This window comes from Acyrthosiphon pisum, chromosome X (assembly GCF_005508785.2).
Source record: "Acyrthosiphon pisum isolate AL4f chromosome X, pea_aphid_22Mar2018_4r6ur, whole genome shotgun sequence".
Lineage (NCBI taxonomy): Eukaryota > Metazoa > Arthropoda > Insecta > Hemiptera > Aphididae > Acyrthosiphon > Acyrthosiphon pisum.
In genome coordinates this window covers 72,488,824-72,513,165 of record NC_042493.1, presented here as the reverse complement: position 1 = coordinate 72,513,165, position 24,342 = coordinate 72,488,824, and the positions used below count along the sequence as shown (strand labels likewise).

At 27.5% G+C, this 24,342-nt stretch overlaps 1 protein-coding gene across 1 annotated transcript in view; it reads right to left on the bottom strand.

The window, feature by feature from the left end:
• The window catches only part of LOC100165198 (MAM and LDL-receptor class A domain-containing protein 1), a 23,913-nt gene extending 1,867 nt beyond the window's left edge, over positions 1-22,046 (bottom strand). The window contains exons 1-15 of the mRNA XM_001944566.5: positions 21,747-22,046; positions 9,951-10,049; positions 8,623-8,653; positions 8,383-8,538; positions 8,169-8,313; positions 7,755-7,923; positions 7,496-7,672; positions 6,896-7,052; positions 6,097-6,366; positions 5,840-6,010; positions 4,479-4,587; positions 4,147-4,327; positions 4,072-4,084; positions 3,849-3,923; positions 3,611-3,769 (exon numbers count right to left, since the gene is read on the bottom strand). Of these exons, the coding sequence (XP_001944601.2) occupies positions 3,611-3,769; positions 3,849-3,923; positions 4,072-4,084; positions 4,147-4,327; positions 4,479-4,587; positions 5,840-6,010; positions 6,097-6,366; positions 6,896-7,052; positions 7,496-7,672; positions 7,755-7,923; positions 8,169-8,313; positions 8,383-8,538; positions 8,623-8,653; positions 9,951-10,043 (1,906 nt within the window). The 5' untranslated portion in view covers positions 10,044-10,049; positions 21,747-22,046. The remainder of the gene's footprint in view (positions 1-3,610; positions 3,770-3,848; positions 3,924-4,071; positions 4,085-4,146; positions 4,328-4,478; positions 4,588-5,839; positions 6,011-6,096; positions 6,367-6,895; positions 7,053-7,495; positions 7,673-7,754; positions 7,924-8,168; positions 8,314-8,382; positions 8,539-8,622; positions 8,654-9,950; positions 10,050-21,746) is intronic.
• Between the last annotated feature and the right edge of the window lie 2,296 nt (positions 22,047-24,342).

Sequence of the window (24,342 nt, the reverse complement as noted above, 5' to 3'; positions counted from 1 at the left end):
AATTTTCAATCTAGATATAAAAGTTGAACGTTTTATAAATTTTTAACTACAAAATAATTATTCAATTTTAAATTTGTTAAATTTTGTCAAAATTTAACTTCAAATGCTTATAAAAAAAAAATTGTGCCTATGTATTTTTAATATTTTTCAATTGCTATTGTAACAATATATCAAGAGCCTTGTATTAAATTTTTACACTTTTTGGCCCAACAGATAAAACTTTATTGATATTTATAGAAAAAAAAAACTAAAAAAATTTAAAACTGAAAATGTCTGTAAACAGCTCAAAAAGAGTCAAAATATTTTCAAAATTGTATGGTGTTTAGAAAATGCTAATATAAACATTCAGTGAAGTTTTCATGTATTTACAGTTATTCGTTTTTGAATTACAACAAAATAAGGAAATCGCCACATGAGAAATCGAGTGAATATCCAATGTTGTAAAAATTTGAATTTCAAAGGCTCATACAAATTTAATTTGGCATTCTTATAGACATTTTTTTTTTGATAAATGTAGAAAATCTTATAAGGAATCTTGTATTACATTTTCATATCTTAGATTTAAAAAGAAAAATTTTTATGAATTTCTAACTCGAAATAATTTGCAAATTTTCGTGATTTTTCCATATTTTGTCATTTTTTGAACTTTACCTAAATGCTTATAAAAAAAAACTTTGACTAACGATTTTTAATATTTTTCATCTGCCTTTGAAACAATATAATAGGAGACTTCTATTAAATTTTCAAGCTTTTTTAACCAACAAATAAAATTTTATTGATATTTTTAGAAAAAAAACTAAAAAAAAATGGAAAATGAAAATGTCTCTAAACAGTTCAAAATAAATCAAAATATTTTGAAAATGTTATCGTGTATAAAAAATGGAAATATAAATAACCAGTGAAAATTTCATGTATCTACAGTCATTCGTTTTAAAGTTACACCAAAAACCAAAATCAATTTTCTCAAAAACAGATTTTGCGTAAAAATTCCCGTTTTTCCTTAATTTTTCTTTTGTTTTTCACGGCGCTTTTGAAAACTATTGGAAAAATTTTACTTTTGACCCCCAAAGTACCAACTAGATTCACTTTCCTATCAGAAAAGGTACTGTTGAAGAAAATCCAAGCACTTTTACTGTCCTAAAAGTTGATGACAAAAAAAAAATAAATAAATAAAAAAAAAAAGGTGGGTAAGTGGATTTCGCTCTGCTGTACAGTAGGTTACAAGTGGGTCACTGTATAATGGATGGTATTAAATTTGAATTCAATGATATAATATCATTGTATAAGAAAAACGATTCTGAGCGGAGACGGTATGTTAGTCTAGGTATAAGACATAATATTATATTAGGTACCTATAATAAATTCCAAATTAATCATATCATAATATTTATTAGGTACTTATAACGCGTTATACATCAACAAAAAACCGTGGTACTATCATAGATATATAATAGTATACTTTAGAAGTTTCAAGTACCCACGAATAATATTATACAATCACAACAAAATAACTAAAATAGTTATCCTAGGTTTTTAATATGTAATTTCGTCCAAATTTGTACTTAAAATGACTATAAAAATAAACTGCGTAAATGTATTTTTTAGATTTTTTGGTAACAGTATTAATTACTTACGTGGGATCTTGTTTTAAATTTTCAATTCTTAGATACAAAAATTGAACATTTTATAAATTTTTAACTACAAAATAATTTTTCAAATTAAAATTTGATAAATTTTGTCCAAATTTGATCTTTAAATGCTTATAAAAAAAAATTGTGCCTATGTATTTTTAATATTTTTCAACTGATATTGTAACAATATATCAGGAGCTTTGTATTAAATGTATACACTTTTTGGCCCAACAGATAAAACTTTATTGATATTTATAGAAAAAAAAAACTAAAAAAATTGAAAACTTACAATGTCCGTAAACAGCTCAAAAAGAGTCAAATTATTTTAAAAATTTTATCGTATATATAAAATGCTAATATTAACATTCAGTGAAATTTTCAAGTTTCTACAGTCACTCGTTTTTTAATTACAACAAAATAAGAAAATCGTTACGTAAGAAATCGGGTGAATATCAAATGTTGTAAAAATATGAATTTCAAACGCCCATAAAAATTTAATTTGAGTTTCTTATAGATATTTTTTGTTTGATAAAGGTAGATAATATTATAAGAATCTTGTATTACATTTTCATATCTTAGATTTAAAAAGAAAATTTTTATGAATTTATAACTCGAAATAATTTGCAAATTTTCGTGATTTTCCATATTTGTCATTTTTGACTTTAAATGCTTATAAAAAAAAAACTGTGACCAACGATTTTAATATTTTTCATCTGCCTTTAAAACAATATACTAGGAGCCTTCTATTAAATTTTCAAGCTTTTTTATCCAACAAATAAAATTTTATTGATATTTTTAGAAAAAAAACTAAAAAAAAAATGGAAAATGAAAATGTCCGTAAAGAGCTCAAAATAAATCAAAATATTTTGAAAATGTTATGGTGTATAGAAAATGCTAAGATAAACATTCAGTCAAAATTTCATATATCTACGGTCATTTGTTTTAAAGTTACACCAAAAACCAAAATCGATTTTCTCGAAAACAGATTTTGCGTAAAAATTCCCGTTTTTCCTTAATTTTTCTTTTGTTTTTCACGGCGCGTATGAAAACTATTGGAAAAATTTTACTTTTGACCCCCCAAAGTACCAACTAGATTCACTTTCCTATCAGAAAAGGTACTGTTGAAGAAAATCCAAGCACTTTTACTGTCCTAAAACGTGATGACAGACACAAAAATAAAAAAAAAATAAAAAAAAACACACATCATTGTAAAATCAATACATTCATCGTTCCACTCAGAATCTAAAATAGTTCATCTTGCTACATTGTATTTTTCCTCTCTTACGCCAAATATAGTTATATTTTAATTTAACGTGGATGTCTATTCTTCTTAAAATAAGGATAAACAAAGTAGCATCAATCAAAACCCAACAAAACTAAACATTAAAAGTTATATAGGAGTAGGTACCTAATTTAGTAATTAAGAATAAACAATTTATTTAATTAATTATTCATTATTTGATGTTCGCAAAATTTTACATTGCATATTATTGCTGTTTACTTCAACACAGTCAACACTGTCACATCATAGAATGATACACATTACTTGAATTTTTTGTTGATATAAAATACAGTCGAACGTGGTTAACTCGAACTTCTTTAACTCAAAAATATCGATACCTCGAACTTTTTCCCCGATCCCTAGAATTTCCTATAGTTATAATATTATCTTTAGTTAACTATAAATCTTAAATAACTTGAACTTTCTGCCCAATCCCTTCAACTTCGAGTTAACCACGTTCGACTGTAATATTATTATAATGTGACCAACATACTCATTTTTTTGTTCAAACATATTTTCCTAAAACTCAATAGTTACTACGGTGTCCCCCATCTTACATTCTTACCTCTAGTCCTCGTCTTATCCCCCACGTGTCCCCTATAAACAAATATATCCGGGTTGCCGGACAGCCCCTACATAAGGCCCCGAGAGTCCACTTATGGGTACCAACAACATACAATAAAATATATTTTCGAACCTGGAGCACCAAAAGTCTTATCGGGTAAATTGGAAGGTCTTCTGTTCACCGTAGCCATTCTCCACGAAGCCGGCGATTTGTCTGTACCATTTGACCAATCACACATATCACGTTCAAATCTACATTCACCCGGACGTACTTTTGCTCCCGCCGGAATAACTGCAATAATAGATAACATATTTTCTTAGAATAATTTAAACAAACAAATGCATTCAATCGCATTAGGTAATACTCGTACTCGAACAAGAACCGCCAAAAAATGTTATGTCATCGAATGCGATGAACCCATTTGCTCTGCTGGAACCCCATATACCTTAAAAACATTGTAAATATTTGTGCACATCGTTTAAGGTGTAATATTTCGCTAGACTTTTAAATAGTTTTAATCATATATATTTAATACATAAATATTAAATAACCTTACTTTTACGTCATAATTATGTACTTATATCAATTCTTACCTTCGATCAAAATCTGAAAGAAATTAAAATATTAATATTTGTCTTGTTTTATTTTCATGCACATAATAAACTTACGGCATCATTAGGTTCCTTAATGAGTGCTTGAGCATATTGCCAGTCTGGGCCTTGATGGTTATACAGCCGCCAAATCGGTTTCATTATGGTACTTCCAGTGTTATCATTACTACGCAGATAAATACTCAAAGCGCCTAAACTTGGGCCAGTTGTGTCAATAAAAGGTTCATTCATCACGAACCTGTTTTTAAATTAAATTTCTAATCAATTTCTATACGTGAGAAGTAATAAATTACATAATTAACAGATTAACTATTTAAAAATAGTTATGACTCAGGTTTAATCGTTATTATACAGACTATGCAGTTTTACAGTTAATTAATAACATTTACCAGAATGACAAACAACGAGGAGTAGACGTTGTTTTGAAATCTCTTGATGTAAACCATGCACGACTTCCAGGCCGTTGGAGGGCTGTACGTGCCAATGTCATCAAATACCCTGTAAATATTATACATTATAATTTATAATATAGAGTTAAAATTTCGAAAAAATTATAAAAAGTCCTTTGGTGAACTTAACAGTCAATTTTTTTTTGGACGACAAGATTTTAATAAGGTATTTAAAATTTGCCATTTGCGACTTAATGCCTTATGCAGCGTATTTTTAATGAATCTTAAGTAGCTCTAGATGTGTCAATATATTGTTGATATTATGTACGGTTGAACAACTAAAAATTAAAATACATTTAACAGTTTTTACAAAGCCCCTAATTTTTAAAGTATTCCCATGCGAGTACGATAGTCTACAGTACCTACGGTACCTATCTACCACTATATTAATTGTTGCATAATTACGAAATTACTTATACCTATATAACTTTAAACTTAATAGTTATTAGTTATATGCATGTTATATTCACATGTGAACCATCATCTAACACCATTCGATAAATAATAACCTTATTATTAAACCTACGATTTGTTGAAAATCTACAAAAAAAGAATCGTAGCATTTTATGTTTGCAATAAATCAACTACTAAACTACCTACCTATATTAATTGGGAGTCGCTATTGTTACAAATAACTTTTCGTCATAGGAAGTTTGTGCATAGCTATAATATTTTGTTGTTATAAAAAAAATAACAAAAAAATGTGATTAGATATAGGTAAGTTTATTTAAATTCATTAATTATTGGTCATTGCTCATTATTGCCACATTCAGGACAAAATTACAAAATTATAAATTGTTATATAAAAACTATTAAAATTATATTAAATTGACTAGATTTGTCAATTTGTCAATCACAAAAACAAAAAATTATACGCCATATTTTGAATTTTAAGTTTTAAATTATTTAAAATATAAACATTTTTAAACCTGGGATGTACCTACTATCCGGTCTCTGATACTCGTATTATGCTATTGGTCTATCCACTGTATCATACGCTTTATATCACAATACTAAAGCTTATACTGACTAGTCCCTACTGTTAAATATTTAGGACACGCTATGTGCAAACAACATCCACATTTTTATCTGGAAAATTAATGACTAACTCTGATTAATTTATTAATTATGTAAATTTATTTCGGGACATAAAATATGTTTAAATTCAAACATTTTATACAAATAAAAACTAGGTAATTACATTTTTAAGCTCTCAACTATTAGTTATCCATCTGGTTGTCTTGAGGAGTTTTTAAAATTATTTTAGCTAAAACTACTTTATTTTATTCATGATTTGTTACCTTTTTCTGTGCCCAATGTATGATCATGAGCTGTACTTCTCAGTGCAGCCCCGGAAGTCCTTTCCCAATCAATATCGTCTAAACGCTCTCTGGATACTACATTACTCCATCCACATTCATCCACTTCGAATGTACAATCGCCAGATGTGGCTGCAGCGATTTGGGGGGCAGCTACATTACAAAAAAAATTATATTAAATAGCTGTATATATATTAGAATATTTTTTAATTTAATTTAATCTTCATGAATATACATACTAGGGCAACTTCCAGGTGTCAAAGAAATATCGTCTACAGCAATATCTCCAAGATTATTTTTACCGATTTTAGCAATTATAATTATTTTAAACGGGTTTGCCGATGAAACAGGTACCTCAGCTTGGTACCAAGAATTTCCAGCTTCTCCAGTAAGTGACCAAATATCTCTATCTTCTCCTTCTCTGGTATCACTTATCGAAATTGTCAATGTTCCAATTCCATTTCCATACATATGAGTCCAAAATCGGAGGCAGAGTGGTGTATCTGGCCCTACGAAATAAGCAATACATTATAATATCAATGATTATTATTAATTACTAATTAGTGATAGCTAGGGCTCGGATTTAAATGTCCTTAAAAAAATCGAAAAATGCTTTTTCAAAAAACCAATTTACAACATCATTTCGATTATATGAAAAATCGCTAATAAAATTTGTAAAAAAATTCCATGGAATTGACCCCAGATTTCTTCAAATTTGTGAACCTTTTTATTTAAAAACCAGATTACCTTATGTTGTTTTAGTACAATATGTGTATTTATATATTACCTATATATTTATATTTGTTCGTTAAATTACTAGAAATGACATAAAATGTTTAAAAATGCACTTAAGCACCAAAAACCTCGAAAAGTGCAAAAAAGTTCGTTTTTACCATAGTGTCTACTTGATACACATTCGTATCTTGGAATTGGGAAAACTTCGTGTCAAGCATATCAAAAAATAAGATGCAAATTCATCAAAATTTGAGCCCTAGTAATAATTAAAACACTAGGTACGTATATCGACATATTTTTTACCAGTTGGATCAAACTCCATGCTTGACATACGAGCCATATCACCAGGCCTTCGTGGGTATGATGAGTCAATAAATGCATAGCCTCCTTCCATTCCACCATAAATAAAACTTGATCGATCAGTTGCTGGCCCGGTAGATGGATTTTTACTTCCTCTTCCCTAAATTACAACAATATTATAGGTAATGTATTATTACTTGTTAGTTTTTATTTTTATTAGTGTCTTAGAAAATAAATCTAGTGACAGATTGTCTATAAAATATCGATATAACTAAAGAGTTGTTACATCAAACGCTAAAACCATTGAACTACATTTATTTCATAACAACAATTATTTTACAGTTTGTTTATTTTTATAATTTTTTAGCAATTAGTTCAATATTATACTTCATAGATTAAGTAAATATTTCTTGAACAGTTAATTAAATATTGTTAACGTTAATTAATAAATTAGTCTAGTAAAATAAATTTAACAATAAACTATACCGCCGTACTTAACCAAAGTTATATTTAAATTATATAAATCTACATTTTAATTTATATTATATCTTATCTGCACTTATTAGCTATTAATAAATTAATATAATATAGTTAATTGTTTACCAATGACCAGTTGAAATCATCATCCTCGTCATTAATCCAGCCACAGAAACCGCCTTCAAATGTACAATGACCTTTACAATCTAGTCCCTGTTTTATTGCTATATTGTCTACTGCGACATAACCACGAAATTTCCTAAATGGATCTGGCAAGTCTTTTGCTAACCCTTCGAATACTACCTTTATATAATTACATAAAAATATTTATAGCCATATTTATAAAAAAAAAAGTATAAAATTATAGTTTAATCAATAATCATACTTGATGCTCTTTGTTATATGTATAAAGTACTTCTGAATTCATCCATACTTTATTAGTGGGATCCTTAGTACCCCATAATACTCTGAAAAATCCATCTGGCCGACCATCTTTGTTTGTAGGTTGTAAAATAACTCTCAGTCCAGCTGCACTCAACCCATCAACATTGAAACTTAATAAAAACATTAATATAAAATAAAACATAAATTATACAAATTATAATAGGCGCAAATAGGGGGGGCTTTAGGGGCTAAGCCCCCCAAAAAATGTCCATAGCCCTCCCAAACATTTCCTACATTTTGTTTTAAGCTTATTCAATATTATCAAAGTAAGGCCCTATTAGCCCTATTAGCCCCCCCAAATCTCAAACGCTATTTGCGCCTATGCAAATTATACTCAATTTAATTAGGTATTTACCTAAAAGAAATGCATTTTCCTTCTGCTCCCGTACTCCCAAGTACTGGACTTTCAATGAATGCATTTTGACCTTCTCTAATAGTAATATCATCAACTCGCACTATTGGTGCAGCTAACAAAGAAGTTTCGAAAAAAATGTACCCTCCTAGAACAAAATATTTAATAATGTAGATATTAATTTATAAGTTATAACGATATTAATACGTTAACTAACCTTTTTCTGCATCTTCTCCTTGTCCTGCATCTGATGGTGGCCCGCCTAACCAATTTGAAAGTGTACCTGCTCCTAGTTCCCATTTTAAAGCAGATCCATTTCGATTTTTCCAATCACATGTTAATAACCCAGGATCCACACCAAAATCGCAGGTATCTAAAAGTATTGATTCTTAATCATTAAATAATTTGTAAACCTAATATTATTTGCGCAAATAAATAATCAAAAATGTAATATTACCTGTTACAGTTCCTTGCCTTTTCCCCCGAATCTATAAAAAAAAAAATCATAATGAACAATTTGAAATATTTTGTCTTGGTCCATAAGACTGATCACTGATGGTAAAGTAAATAAATATTTTAAGAATAAATTTAAGTACAATTTATATCGTAAACATAATAGTAATTTGGAGAGTACTAAGTACTTATTAGGTTTTTATAATTGATAAATAATTATGTCATTCGTTTTGCTGAAATGGATCTAAAATAAATACCATTGTGAAATATTACAATAATTAATCTATTATGTTTATGAATATTCCGTCAAAATTTAAACTTATCAGGTAGCTATCATGAATACATTTTATATTTCTGTTAATTTAAATATACATTTTTATTTGAAAAACATTTACACGCAGTATACCTACCTATATATATCATAATATGACAGTGGAAAACTTTTACACTCATTAAAAGTGTTTATAAACTCTGCAACATAATATTTTCGATTCCCGCCATTTAAAAAGTATACAATGTTATATTAGTATGGAGTGTTTTTAGATTATTCTAGAGTGGAATAAATATAAAATAACAGTATAACTGTATATAATATAATAAATTAATATCAAATAATAATTCGATTTTTGACACATCACATTATAAACTTAATATTAAATAGGCACAATATTATTGGTAATTACTTTAACGTTACTAACGAATTATTTATTATTTTAAGTAGGTACCTATTTTAGTATTTATGATGTGTATATAATTTAATAATTAGATAATAGTTTATGTAAACTAAGGTACCTACCTAATTGAATAATTATTGTTTGCCCCTATGTATATGTTTATTCAACAACAAATTTAAATCAATTCAAAATCACTGGAAATTTTGTGTTTTTTTTTATTTTTAGAATGTAGGTATAGATACTAATATTTTTACCTATGCAATTAAATACAAATGGAAATAATGCAAGTTAAAGTTATATTATATGTATACAATACCTACTACAAATTACAATAATATGTAAGAACTTTATTTTATTTTATTAAACATGACGAATCAAACATTTTAGTATTTGTTCTGACTATAAATTATTAGTTTGTTAAATATAGGTACCCATAATATGTTTGTCCAAAATAAAACATATGTGTATACCGTAAAGTGTAACTAATTTTCAATGATTTTTACTGTAGGTACATGGTTTATTCTGCTTATGTCATGATCGTTCTTTTGTTTTTGATTTTAGGAAAAAAAATTGTCATGTGACATTAGAACAATACATTTTAGTATAAATAATTTATTGTCGCTGACTGCAATAGAACAAGGCAAATAAAAATACTTACAGATACTTCAGACTTCGAAAATTTTGTTATAGCCCCGGGAAAACATTCTAAAATTGAATAACTTGTTATTGACAACATCAGCCATAATTTCATTTTCACCTGGAATACAATTAATCAATTCATTCAAATCAGTAACCATTATTAAATTTAAAATTAAATGAAATCTCAATTATTTGACATAATTTTCTGAAATCATACAAAATAGGCAAAGTCGCACACATACATGGTCGTGAATTACATAAATAGTCTTATAAATGTAATGTATAATAAGTTTAATAGATTATAATAGGTAATAACTAATAAGTTTCCCTAAAATCATGGGTATAAAACAATTTTGGTGTACCTAGATACTTTTAAATAAATATTCATTCTTAGTAAATAATAAAACTATCTTAATATAATATTATAGGTATTGATTAAATGCTTTAAAGTTAAAATGCCTACTATAAATTATACGTTTTATGCGATGTTGGTAAATCACTGAAAATAATACTCAAATATGTATATGTACTCAAATTATTTTACTTTTGGCTGAAATTATATTAACTCACTGTCACTACTTATCAGGAAGTTCAGAAAATAATATAATATTGTTATGTAACTCAATGTATTAACAATACACGCGTAGTCAAAACATGACGTTTTATAAAGTTTTAGTAAAAACGTAATTTTACAAACTATTGATTTCATTTTGAATCTAACAATATATAATATAATCTAGATAAGTTTGTTGGAACAGGTGTGAAACCGCGAATTCAAGGAATATTAAATTTTAATTATAATAATATTTACGTACACATCTACGTTTAATAAAATCACACGAGATATAATCTGTAATTATTCGTCTTAGCAACGCGAGTTGGTAGAACCAACCGAGTACCGACGTTATTTTACAATGTGCTTATTCTATCGGCGCCAAACACAAAGAATAACGATTTATTTATTTCGTAGTGATTCAAAAATATTTGTATTCATGCTTGACATTTTTACGCATATTATATTTACTGTTTACATTGGCATTTTAAAAATATTAAAATTAGTTTTTAATTATTGCCTTATTTATACATTTATACCAGTTACTATAATAGAAAAATAAATTACTCTTACTCTCCAAATATACAATAAGGAATATAAATAATATATGATAAAATATACTTAGTAATACAGACTGACAGAACATCTCCGCTCAGAAACATTTTTCGTATGCAATGTTTTATCATTGAATTCAAATTTAATATAATATCCATTACACTATTACAGTGACCTTCTCAATAATGAGTTACACTTGACTCCTAGTGTAAAACAAAACAGTTGTACCTATTACCTATTATCTATTACTTACTTGCCTATTTTCTACTTCTTTATTATTTATCTTTAAATTTACTAGGTTTACAACTTACATGTTTACAAGTTTACAAGTTACACAATTTTCTTATTGTCTGTAATTAAGAGGTATAGTTACAATAAAGTAGGTACCTTTTGCTAAAATAACATTTACATTTTTAAAAACGCACGAAAAGTAGGTAGGTACAATAGATATTTATAGGTATATGTATTGTGTAATATTATGTTGTGATAATGCTGTGTCAATAAAAATTGATTCATTTAATAAATCAATCATGGGATACTAAATCTTGTTCAAGGGACCAAAAGGCAATGAATATGACACAATTAACAAGGAGTTAAAGTGAAATATCTTTTGTTTAGTTTATATTGTTGCCATTCGAACTTGGATTTAAAAATATTATGCAATGGGTTAACTATACTGTCATAGACCATAGTGAAACAAACAATATATTACTTGTTACTGTATAGGTACCTATAGGTGAAATATCATATTATAGCATATCTCAAAAATAGCTCTTTTGTAGGCATATTTTTCACTTTTCTCTGTATAATTTTGACACGCTTTTCACATGTATGGGTAATATTTAGATCATTGGTAGGTATCTATGCAATTTTCACCGTTACTCGACGCTTTCGATTACCGTGAAATCATTTACATTACGTGCGTTTGATCACATATAGGTAGGTATTACATATTTCACGGTCTTACTTTAAATAGTTTTGTTGTTATGTACGTTTTGTTTACATCTCTTTCTTTTTTTTACTATTTTTTAAAATAATAGACGCGTAATGTTTTAAATCGTTTTAAAATCGGTACCACTGCAAGCAACCACTACAACCTACCTATATTGTTGAGTACAATATTTTGCAATAAAGAATGGTTCGACCTTTTTGCGAATAATTTTGAATCGTTTAATGTCCATTATCAAAACGCACTCACGAAGTCTGCAACGTCGAATTTGAAGGCCGTAATTTTATTTTCATGATTATATTATTATAGCATTCCACAAGTACGATATCAAAATTAGTAGCTATTCTATAAAACGAACACACGTATCCAGTAATTAGTTAAACTCACACTGTCCAGTGTTCAGTGAAGATCAAGGTTTCATCGGTGACTATAATTACCGAATCCGCTTCAACTAAAAGTCAATAGCGTGAAATAAAATTCTGTGAACTCGGGACGCAACCGCAAAACAAGTTTAATTTTATTGCACGTACAATAATGCTTTGTACACTTTTTTAATTTAATAAAACCTAGAAGTGCAGTCCTTGAAAATACAATTAAGTGTAAATATATATTTTTTGCATTTTAATTTTACTAGTATTAATTGTATACCTAACTGTATAAGTAGGTAGTATAGGCGCGTTTGATAACTATTCGTAGGTATGTGAACAATGGATATGTTTAAATAATAAAACATGGTTAACTTATTCTTGATATAGTTCAAAACTCAATAAAAAAATGTTTATGAATATTTCCTAATTTTAACGATATGCAATCCATAATTGTATATATTTATGATGAAATATATGATTCATAACAAATTACAAGTTTATATAAAAACTTTAATATTAGTTTCAATACAAGAATACATCTTTGCCAAAATAATTTTTTCTTTAAGCCCCATAAAAACTTGAAAAAGCTGGTACCTGTATATTATTATTTTAACTTTTAGATTAACTCATGTTTTTAAATTTGTAAATTTATTGTTTATAGGTATTATGTAGCTAGGTATAGGTAGGTAAATAATAATCCATAATCTTAAATATTATCAATTTATACGAAACCGTTTAAATTAAAACATAATTATGATGTTATCGTTTTATTAATTTTCTATTTTCTAACTTCCTCTTAAACTCTTCTATTTCTTGTCTTATGAAATTTGGTGACAAAGATCCTTCGATGTAGATATTTAATACATAACTTATGTAAAATTATAATATAATATACAATTTAGTATTTACTACGTATTCCTTTTCGTTTGGTCTCCCGCTTATAAATTATTTTTCCGATATTAAATAAACTATTATAGGTTTTTATTATTTCTATTTAATCTAGAAATATCATTTGTGTAGTGTTATTCATTATTTAGTGTAAACTGTATGTATTAAATATTTATGTACTATAATTTTAAATACTATTATGAGGGTTAAATTTTTTAGGTCATAGTGACATAGTTGCCCTAAATTGTTTTATAATCGACACTAATGAAGATTACCTACGATAAAACGATAAAAACTGGTTAAAAATAAAAACACAATTTTTATAAGTATCGCATATTATGACCTACTTCCATAGCAGTATCATTAATTACGTTTTTTTACTTGTAATTTTTTGATGTGCTTTATAAGAGTGATATAATCATACTAATTTCTACACATTTATCAAATACGAGGCCAACGAATTTAATTTAACTGCAACTCTTATAAGTTATAAATTATTACTTGAATAGTATATTATATTATATTGGTAAAATGGTAACCTATTATAAAGTTGTCAGATACAACAATTTCATAAATTAATAACGACTATCAAAAATCATATCCACGGCTGACGGCGATATATCTCGTGGTCATGAGACTAGGTAATTTAAAAGTTCTTTAAGTTTTTTATATCGATATAATATAGTCAATGATTAATCAATAAAGTTATGCAACGCGCAATTCTATAAAATCCAAAAAAGATAAATTAGGTACTAGTTTTATTATTCATTAGTAGGTATTCTTAGCTATATAAACTTGCAATGTTTTATTTGTATTTTATTTTGATAGTAAAATTGATGTATTTAAGTTTAAGTATTTGTATTAAAATAATACCCGCAGTAGATATTAATTGATTATAGATCAAAAGAAAACAAAAATGGAGAATTCCACGTGTAGGTAAGTAGATACAAATAAATAATACTAAGAGATTTTTTTATTACGTTTTCCATATTTCAAAGATATTTTTTGTACTTAAATAAAATGCATATAGGTACTAATAAATTATCACGCATGATCTTAATTTGTTTAAATAATATTTAACTAAGAAAAACTCAACTTTTATATTTTCAATTAGTAAATCAATTTATTACACAAAAATAAAGATTATATATTTTAAATTTTTAAGCATATAATATATTCATATTATTCGTGATTCTAAAATTTAAATTATAATTGGCCATTAGGTGCTATTATATAGTTATATAGTACATAATATTTCAGTATTCACTATTATAAAAAATAAAAATAAGATAATAGAAATAATAGGGTATCTATGTAATGTTAAATAAAAACTATTTTTTATTTTATATAATATTCGGATAATTTTATGAAAAATCATTACTTTGTTAAAAGGTTTGCCTTGACATTTTATAAATATTAACTTTGCGTGCAATGAAAATATGTAGGTATACAGACATACCATTATTTATGAATACAATTGTACATACTACATATATAACACTGGAAAATTATTATAGTATTTAAAACTATGTTTTATAAATATATACCTACCTACCTAGTTAATGTAAGTAATATACCATTTTTATGTTTACTAAATGAATATGAAAAAGGTTTGGTTTATTTTGATGCATCAAAAATTTGGCATATCAGATATTTACTTGATTTTAATAGTTTATACCTATACTATAGTAAAATATATAGAAAAATATTTCATTGGATAATCGCTTGTATATAATATTATACTATGATAAAGTTTAATAGGTACATAATAATATTAGGACTAGGGTTTATACAAAATAGTAAAATATGCAATCTAAATATAACAAAGTACATAGTATACAGTATACACTATACATACAATTAATCAACCAATATTTTCCAAATTATCATTAAGTTATCTATAAGCATTTTATAATTTTAGTACAAATTTCATGACTAAAAAACAGACATGTCGGAAAGATTTTTCTCCGCAAGTAGCCGTGCGCCAAACTTGGAATAAACGAGTTCTTTATCAATACCCCGATGTATTTGGGACATAGACATATTAATATATGGACTTAGGCGCAAATAAGGGGGCTTTAGGGGTTAAGCCCCCTCCCCCAAACGTTATTTGTGCCTGTGTACCTACATGGACTGCGCGTCATTTTTTGTGTTTCTCGTCGCTGTTTGGGGCAGTAACACTGTTTCGATTTTCTTCAACAGTATCTTCTCCATTGGAAAAGTTAATCTAGTTGATGCATTCGGGAGGTTTCTCAATAGTTTTCAAAAGCGGTTGATTTGTTTTGATCTGTTTACTGACATTTTTAGTTTGCAATTTGTTTAGTTTTTTTTTTCTATGAATGTCAATAAAATTGTATTTGTTGTGTAAAATAGCTTGAAAATTTAATACAAGGCTCCTAATATATTGGTATAATAATATTTGAAAAATATAAAAAATCCAGTCTCAATTTTTTTTTATAAGCATTTAAAGTTCACATCTTGACAAAATACGGAAAAATCTAGAAAATATGCAAATAATTTTGTGTAAGAAATTAATAAAAATTGTTCTTTTTAAATCTAAGATTTGAAAATTTAATTCAAGATTCCTCAAAGTATGTCTACCTTTATCAAAAAAAAAATGTATACCTGAAATTCAAATTAAATTTTGATAAACGTTTGAAGTTCAAATTTTTACAAGATTGGATATTTACTTGATTTCTCAAGCAGTGATTTTATTTTGTATTTCAAAAACGGATAACCGTGGACATTTGAAATTTATATCTAATATTAATTTTATTAATTCTTATACTTGATAAAATGTTCAAAATATTTTGTCTGTTTTCGAGCTGTTTACTAGTATTTATTTGTTGGGCCAAAAAGCGTGAAAAATTAATAAAAGAATCCCGATATATTGTTACAATAGTAGTTGAAAAATATTAAATATACATACATATAATTTCACAACTTAAAATATTCTAAATATTTGTCTATAGTGCTAAATGTTTAAAATTTTATGTTTATAACGGTCATTATCACAGATAAAATTAATATTTATTTCGTTATTGCGGAACTAGGTAATTTAATAATCGATAACAATATTGTCGATAAAGCTGGGTACAGCTCATATAGCTCGTGGTTCGTTTAAGCTTGGTATCATAATAACTGGTGTAATACTGTACCTAATGAAAATACATGAAAATAATAATTTAAACAATAAATTTTGGTTTGAATGTAGACAATGTAGTATCTAACTTCGCATAAAGTATTCTATGCTAAATCGTGTTTTACTGAATCAGATGTAGGTATATTCATTATCTTTGGATGTGGTTCGTAGACATTAATAAGTAATAACAAAGTTTGTGAAAGGACGTAGCGAAAAAAACATACCAATTCATATAAATACTAGCCTTAATAATATGTTGGTAGTAATAATGACTTTTCATTTCATAAAACATTGAAAAAAATAGTATAAGTAACTACTATTCACAGTTCTTGTAATACTCGTAAGCAGGTACTTGACTTAAAAATTAACAAAGTACCTTTTTGATGTTGAGAACGTTAATTTTCTACATTATTATCTAGTTCCCAGACAGCAATTTTTTGCTTAATAATATTATTATAACATTATAATCACGAATAATACTAGTATAACGTTATTATAACACTATTATAATATTATTGTTACAAAATGCTGTCTGGGTTATATGGAATGTTAGATAAAATTATGAAATATAAAATATTTTTACATTGGTCAGAAGAAATCGTTTATTATTAGTTTCAAGGGACCAGGAATAAAATACCTAGTCATAACAAAAGAAATTTAAAAAAAAGTTATTACGAAACAGCTTGTATAACCTGTGTTCTGTATAGGTAGGTACATTATATTATTTATATTATTATATTATTATGGTAAAACACAAAATGTGAACTCTAGTTATGACAGTTATGTATACTATTAGAAATAAAGTGCATTTTATTATATATCATTATTATTTATTAAAGATTAAAAAAGCTTTCTGTTATATTTTTTTTTAAGAGTTGTATTTTTTGCTTTTACTTTTAAATAATTTGTTTTAGATAATGTATTATAAATTATAATAAGACATACCATATTATGATATAATATTTTAATTGATATCTAGTATAATAATTGTTTAATATTTTGTTTTATTTTGATATTAATTGTTCTTGTCATACACGGCATATCGCATATACCGTCGATAGTCAATAGGTAATATTATTATGACTCGTATATTATTGCGTGGTTATTATTATATAGATAAACAATTTCTCTAGTTCACCAAAAATAAACGTCATTACATAAGAACGCAACACCATAACAACCGATCAAATTTAGCAATTAAAACATGGGAGTTTTGCCAGAACCTTTAATTTTAGATATTAAACCCGGTAATCATTGAGTATAATATAATATACCTACCTAATATAATATTGTACAAAATATTATACTCAATGCTACAAATTACAGCTGCAGGTGTCAATGGGGACTTTAAACGGCTTCTCCGCTTTTACTGTATACTAACTATAATTATTTTAGTAGATATATATAATATATACCTACTAAAAGTTGTTCTTATTGACTTAATAGTAAAAAATCAAAATTCAAAATATATTTAATTTTATAAATTCTTTCGATAATCAATTAATAAAGCATTCTTATATAATCTCATTAAATGAGGTGCGATTCCATGCTTATAGTTAATTTAATTAATGCTTTGAGTATTATAATAATATAGTTATCTAATTATTTACTGCTTAGCTACAATAACAAATTAAGTAGGTAAATATGTACACAATTCCACCATAAATTCTAAATAGTCCATGCAAAGAAAATATTGTTTTATATTAGGTTAATAATGCATAGCTATATTGTTATGTAAGTAGGTACTTATGTACCCCTGATATGATTTTAAAATTTTTAATTCAACATTTAAAATCCAAAAATAGTTTAACTTTAAAACATAAAGATACATTATATACGACTAGTGCTTACAATCGTAATTTTTAAATACCTAGGTATTTAAAATCCTATAATGAATGCTAAATATATAAAGCATAAAACTAGTTCATTAAAAGGCCATTGAACTTCAAAATATTAAGTTCCACATCAATGATTTTTTTTAAATATTTCACCTACTATGTTCAATACTTGTATAATATAGACGTGTTTTAACACATGCATCACTTCCCTCAAATAATTATTCTGATTAATATCAGGCATAATAACAGTTATAAACAGTATAACATAATATGAGAATACAGTTTTAGTTTGTTTTTATGTTTAAATTAAATACTTAATTTTAATTAAATATACTACGTATATACTATATATTCTAATTCTATACGTATAAAAAATATATTCCTTATATTTATATAACATCTAACGACAATTCTCCATAATTTAGTTACCTGTCTATATTAACAATTTGAGACTGTATATATCATCTTGTTTAAATTAACACAGTATAGAAACAAAATTAAATTATTGAGTAGGTATATTGTTATATCGTATAAATGTAGGTATACTGAATACAGATGAATAGATCAATGTTATATACTACAGTAGTACAGTATAGTAATGACGGAAATATCTAATATCTAAGCTCAAAGTTTTTAATAATTTTAAGTAGATAGGCACCTACCTCACGGCCAAAATCGAATTTAATTGACAGATTATTATATATACTTAATTACTTTTGTCCTTTAAATGTTGAGTGTTGATAGAAAAAGTATAGGTAGGTATAGATAATAAAATAGCGCGATCTTCTATATTTATTTCAAACCGTTTTAAAGTATGACCAAACATTTTTTATAATTTAAAATTGAATGAAGAAACATAATTAGTATATCTACTTTACTAGGCATAATTTATATTATAAAAAAAAGGGTAAGTTATACTATTTATTTTGTACTACCCACCTACCTTTTGCTAAAAATGTTTACACTTGCTACCTTTAATCTACGGAGAACAGTAATAGTAAATGTCAAACGGTTGTTTAACTCGTTCATTCTCGGTCCACTCAAAATCAGATGTATAGGTTATAGAATACCAACCATAATAATTTAGTAGAATTATATAATAATACATTAATACATATCTATTACATTATGTGCACCGGTAAACAATAAAAACTAGGTACCTTCTTATAACTATTACCCAACTATACATACTCTTAATATTTATCATAGCTCATCAGAATAACAATTATATTGATTAAACTGTACAATGTAAAATGTATTACAGCATTGATACTTGATAGGCATCTGAATTGATTAAATAATTATTATAATTTATTGTGGCATTGAATATTCAAATGTATTCGTGTTTTGCCTATTGGCAATAGTTGTTACCTACTTAGTCTATCACAAATTCCATAATTGTAATTATCAAAAAAAAAATTCTTCAATACCTACTGGCTACTTCACAAGGTGGTTTTTTAGAACTTATTGTTAAACAAACACTTGTATAATACTATATGAAATACCGTATTATAATATAAAATTATTGTGCAATTATTTGGTTAGGCCACCAAATATTTTTATCTCTTTACTGCAAAATTACGAATATATTATAAAAACAGCCTACGGCTATAAAAAAACGCTAAAAATATATTTTGATTCATAATTTAAAAAAATATTATGGATAATGTACGAAAATCTGAACACTTGAATACCTTTAGGCTGAAAATGTATAATGTATATATATTATAATATTTTAATCTACAGTACATAATATAGTATTCAGTGGCGTCATTTGGGTGAGGGGCAGGGTGGGCACTTGCCCCCCTTGTAATTATCGGTCCAGGTATGGGCTAGTTTTGGGCCATCACAGGGGCGCCATTTCAGTTTTTTTTAAGGTGTGCAAACAATTAAAGAGGCCAATTTTTTCCCACCTCCAGGCCAATCGTTAAAAAAACGTTTCTAGTGTTTTCAGTTTTTTATTACAGATTCATTAGAGTATCAAAAACATACTTAATAAAAACATATTTTTATAGTTAACACATTACATTTTACCGTTCATACATTCTGTGTATATACTGTATAGTAAAAATATTTTTAGATAGAATAGATGCATATTATTATTATTATGTCTTTTGTTTATCAGTAAGACAGTAGCCACTTACCATTTACACATATTTGTGTGTGCCAGTGGATAAAGTGATACCGATATCAATTTATCAATTATCAAATTAAAGAACACAATATTATAATATTATTTATGTTTATTAGTGAACAGCTGCGGTGCATGCACAATTAAAGATTGGCAAACTGAAGGCCATCTGGCCATAGTATTAATTAGGCCTAGGCCAATTGTGGACAGCAAAATTACAGGGTGTGCGAGTGCACACCCTGCCCCCCCCCCCCAAATGGCGCCCCTGGGCCTTCATATAGTAACTAATAGGTAATAATATATTTAAGTATCCCTCTACATATGTATTAATTATTAAGTCATTTTTATCTCTCAAAAAAATAGGTTATTTATGATAGTAACCTATGATAGTAACCTATGATAGTAACCTATGATACAAACTAGTAAGTATAAAATAATGTAAGAAGGTTATTTGTATTGAGATAAAAATACAATTGTAATATAATGTAATTATTAGCGATTGGTTTTTTTTTTAGTTTTATTATGGTCCGGTCAAAAATTTAGCCCCTCCCCCCAATGAAAAAACTGAAATGACGCCACTGATCGTATCACCAACGAATTGTGACAAATCAATGTATTTACTTAAGATGTCTAAGAACGTTATGTTCAACTGGAACAATAGTAATATTAAATATAGTAACAAAATGTATAACTATACATAAGTAATAAGTAGGTACCTACCTATACTTAATAATTAGTTTAGTCGATTATAAATTAGTAGGTAAATTAGTAATGTATAATATTAATATTTTTCTGTATTAACTAATATTTCAATTGAATATGTTATTATTTATTATTATTATTACTGTGTTAACACTTAAAACTGGTAAAATGTGAAGCAAAAAATCGAAACCACCAGCAAAATGAATAGTATAAATATAAACTTAAAGTATATTTAACCTATAGATATATAGTGTATATTTTATACTTTTTAACTGCAATTATTGCGTGACCAGTGAATTACACCATTATACTGTAGTAGTGTAGTTATAATGATGAAATTCAACTCGATCGCACGATGTATCGTGGCTGCTATAAGGCATTAGAAAGAGTCACTTATTTTTCCAAATTTAAAGCGACTTAATAACAATTTAATTGCACGACGTGCATGCTTTCATATATCTAGGGTGTTAGGGTGTTCGAGTTCAACTTTATGTTTAATCAATGTAAGGTTATACAAACTATTTGTGAAAATATTGTGTAGGTGCATAAAAAACATAATTTCCAAAACAATAACCATGTATTTAAATAGCGTCTTATTTTCATTGAACGTCCGCGACTTAAGTAAAACTCCAGTCCGATTATATAATAATGAATATAATTCATAATTGATATACATATTATAATATTACCTGATTGAGATTTGAGATACTTATACTTCGTCTCCGCGGGCGAACGAGTGGCGTAGTCTTCGCGGTTTTTGGTAGAGAAAAGCTAAGACTTAGTGGTAAAAGGACACCCCGCGAAGTATCGGTCCAACGATAGTAAACGACACCCGAAGATTATTGTTTTCAAATGAAGACGAAAGGCGGAATTACCGAGTACAAAATAATATAAAACGTACAGACGGCGACTGCGGCAGACTGAAATAATATCATATACTATACCGTCGGCGTTCTGCAATGGACTCAACTGCACGCGCGCGACGATGGCGTTCTTCACGCCGGACACCCACCTCGTATACCACCCACCCACCTACATAATATTGTATATTAAATCGTTGCCGTGTTAGTGTATTAGCAGTAGTGGTACTAGTGGTAATGGTATTAGTGGTAGTGGTATAAGTAGTGGTAGGCGTATACACGGTAACATACTTGCCGGGTCAGTGTTTGTTGACCTTGCTGTTACTATGGCGATGGCGCTTCCGCGCAAATCGCAGGGTTCGGTTCAACGAACCTCCGCCTCGGCAGCGCGGCGTGTAGGTACGAGTCACCTGTACAGCAATCGAGGGAGCTGCAAGTACGGCGGAGGTTTATAATATACCTATATTTACTTATATTTATACGTAATATATTATTTATAGGTACCTGTTTGTACACACGTGCAGCGAGCGCGTTTGTTTGTGTGCACCTCATAATAAAAGCCGCAAAATATATAATAGGTATGTGTTAAAAACCTGTCACATAATATATGTCCATCATGATATGGATATGTATAATAAACGTAGCTATAGTTTTAATAAACGATGAATGAAAAAACTGTTTTCTGCCCATACCTACTATATAATATTCACGATATACGCAAGAAATTATTACTATGATATTTAATTGTACGGCAAAAAACATGCAATAGCTGCTCTGACGCAGCATGATTTTTATTATTATTATAATATCCGATTTAATTGTGCGATATGACCCGAGGAATGACCGCCGGCAGGACAGCGACACCACCTGCACCCCGTTCACCAATACACGGGCTACGCACCACAAGCATATTATAATATGCTATATAGTTTCCCTTAATTCTGCCGCAGCGTGTTCGTACAACAATGTGTAACGACCTCAACACCAATTATACGTATTGTAGCTCTATAATTTTATCGCAGGGTTATTTTGCAAAAACGTTTGTTTTAAAGTCATGTTTTTGATCACGTGACGGTTACTAATGTAGTAATGTTCAGGTGTACCGAGTACCTTACCTAGCGGCTAGCTTCAAATGTCAAATCAATGGCAAACATAATGATTTATATATAATTTTAAAATACATTAGTTTTTATTAGTGCCTACGGGCATAGTTATAACCTAACCAGCTCTTTAGATTGTTCATGAGTTAATTTACTAATAAGTAGTCACTGGTACGATCTGTGTTTACCGTGTAGAAATAACATTTTATATAAACATTTATATAAGTGATTTCGAAAAATGTGAAGGCCTAAAGTTGAAAATGATGGTGCTAAATTATATCGTGTTGTTGAAGAATTTTCTAGCGAAGTTTTCAATACGAATTATTATTTGCTATTAGTTTTTGTATAGTTTTTTGTTCATACATCGTTTATTTTACATTTCTTATTGCATATAAATTCTAGTCCTAATTTATGATCAACATGACAACATATATAATATATATATAACTATTACAATAATATTATTATTGTAATAGTTTACAAACAGGTACCTAATAACATAACGTTTGCATCATGCGGGTAGGTGGTGAATCAGCTAATTATTTAATCATTACCTTGTTATTGTAGAGGAGACATGTCAAACTCAAAGTATTAACTGTGCCAGATATATTGAATAGCTCAGTATGCGGGCCACACAGCGGCATAATTTTACATAGAAAACTTTTTTTTTTAGGGGGAGGGGGTCAAGCGGGGTCAAAAACTGTAAAATATTTGTATAATTAATTTAATATGTCACTTATATTAGTATGAAAATATCACAATATTGTTACTATTTTTGACATTTGACAAGCTATGTGTAGGTACTTTTATAATGCATTTATTTTATGTTGTGGATACCAGTGTACAGTGTTATTTACACTTGGTAAATAAATGTATGGGTATAAAACACTTTTATAATAAAATACCTAACCGAATCTAACCTGCACATTTTTCTCCCCGTATACTCAAAATATATAACATAGCTAGCTTAATAAGACCAGCAATTTATTTTATGGGTACTTTTTTCCACAATATTTGTGTTATAATTTTATCAATTATAATATTGTGGGACCACAAAACACATCAAACATTTTTGGAAATTAAATATTAGTACAACACATTTTTTTATATACTGAAAAAATATTAATTAATAATTACCTATATAAAAAACTTAGGTATATCGGCGCTTATATTTATTGTTAGCAGGCCAAAGAAGGCGTTTAGATAAAGTTGGTGCAAATGTACACCCTGCCCCTCCCAAAATGATGCCCGCGGGGCCACAAATAAAAATGTATTGAAAAAACATTTTATAGATACAATTTTTTTATACTATTCATTACCTAATC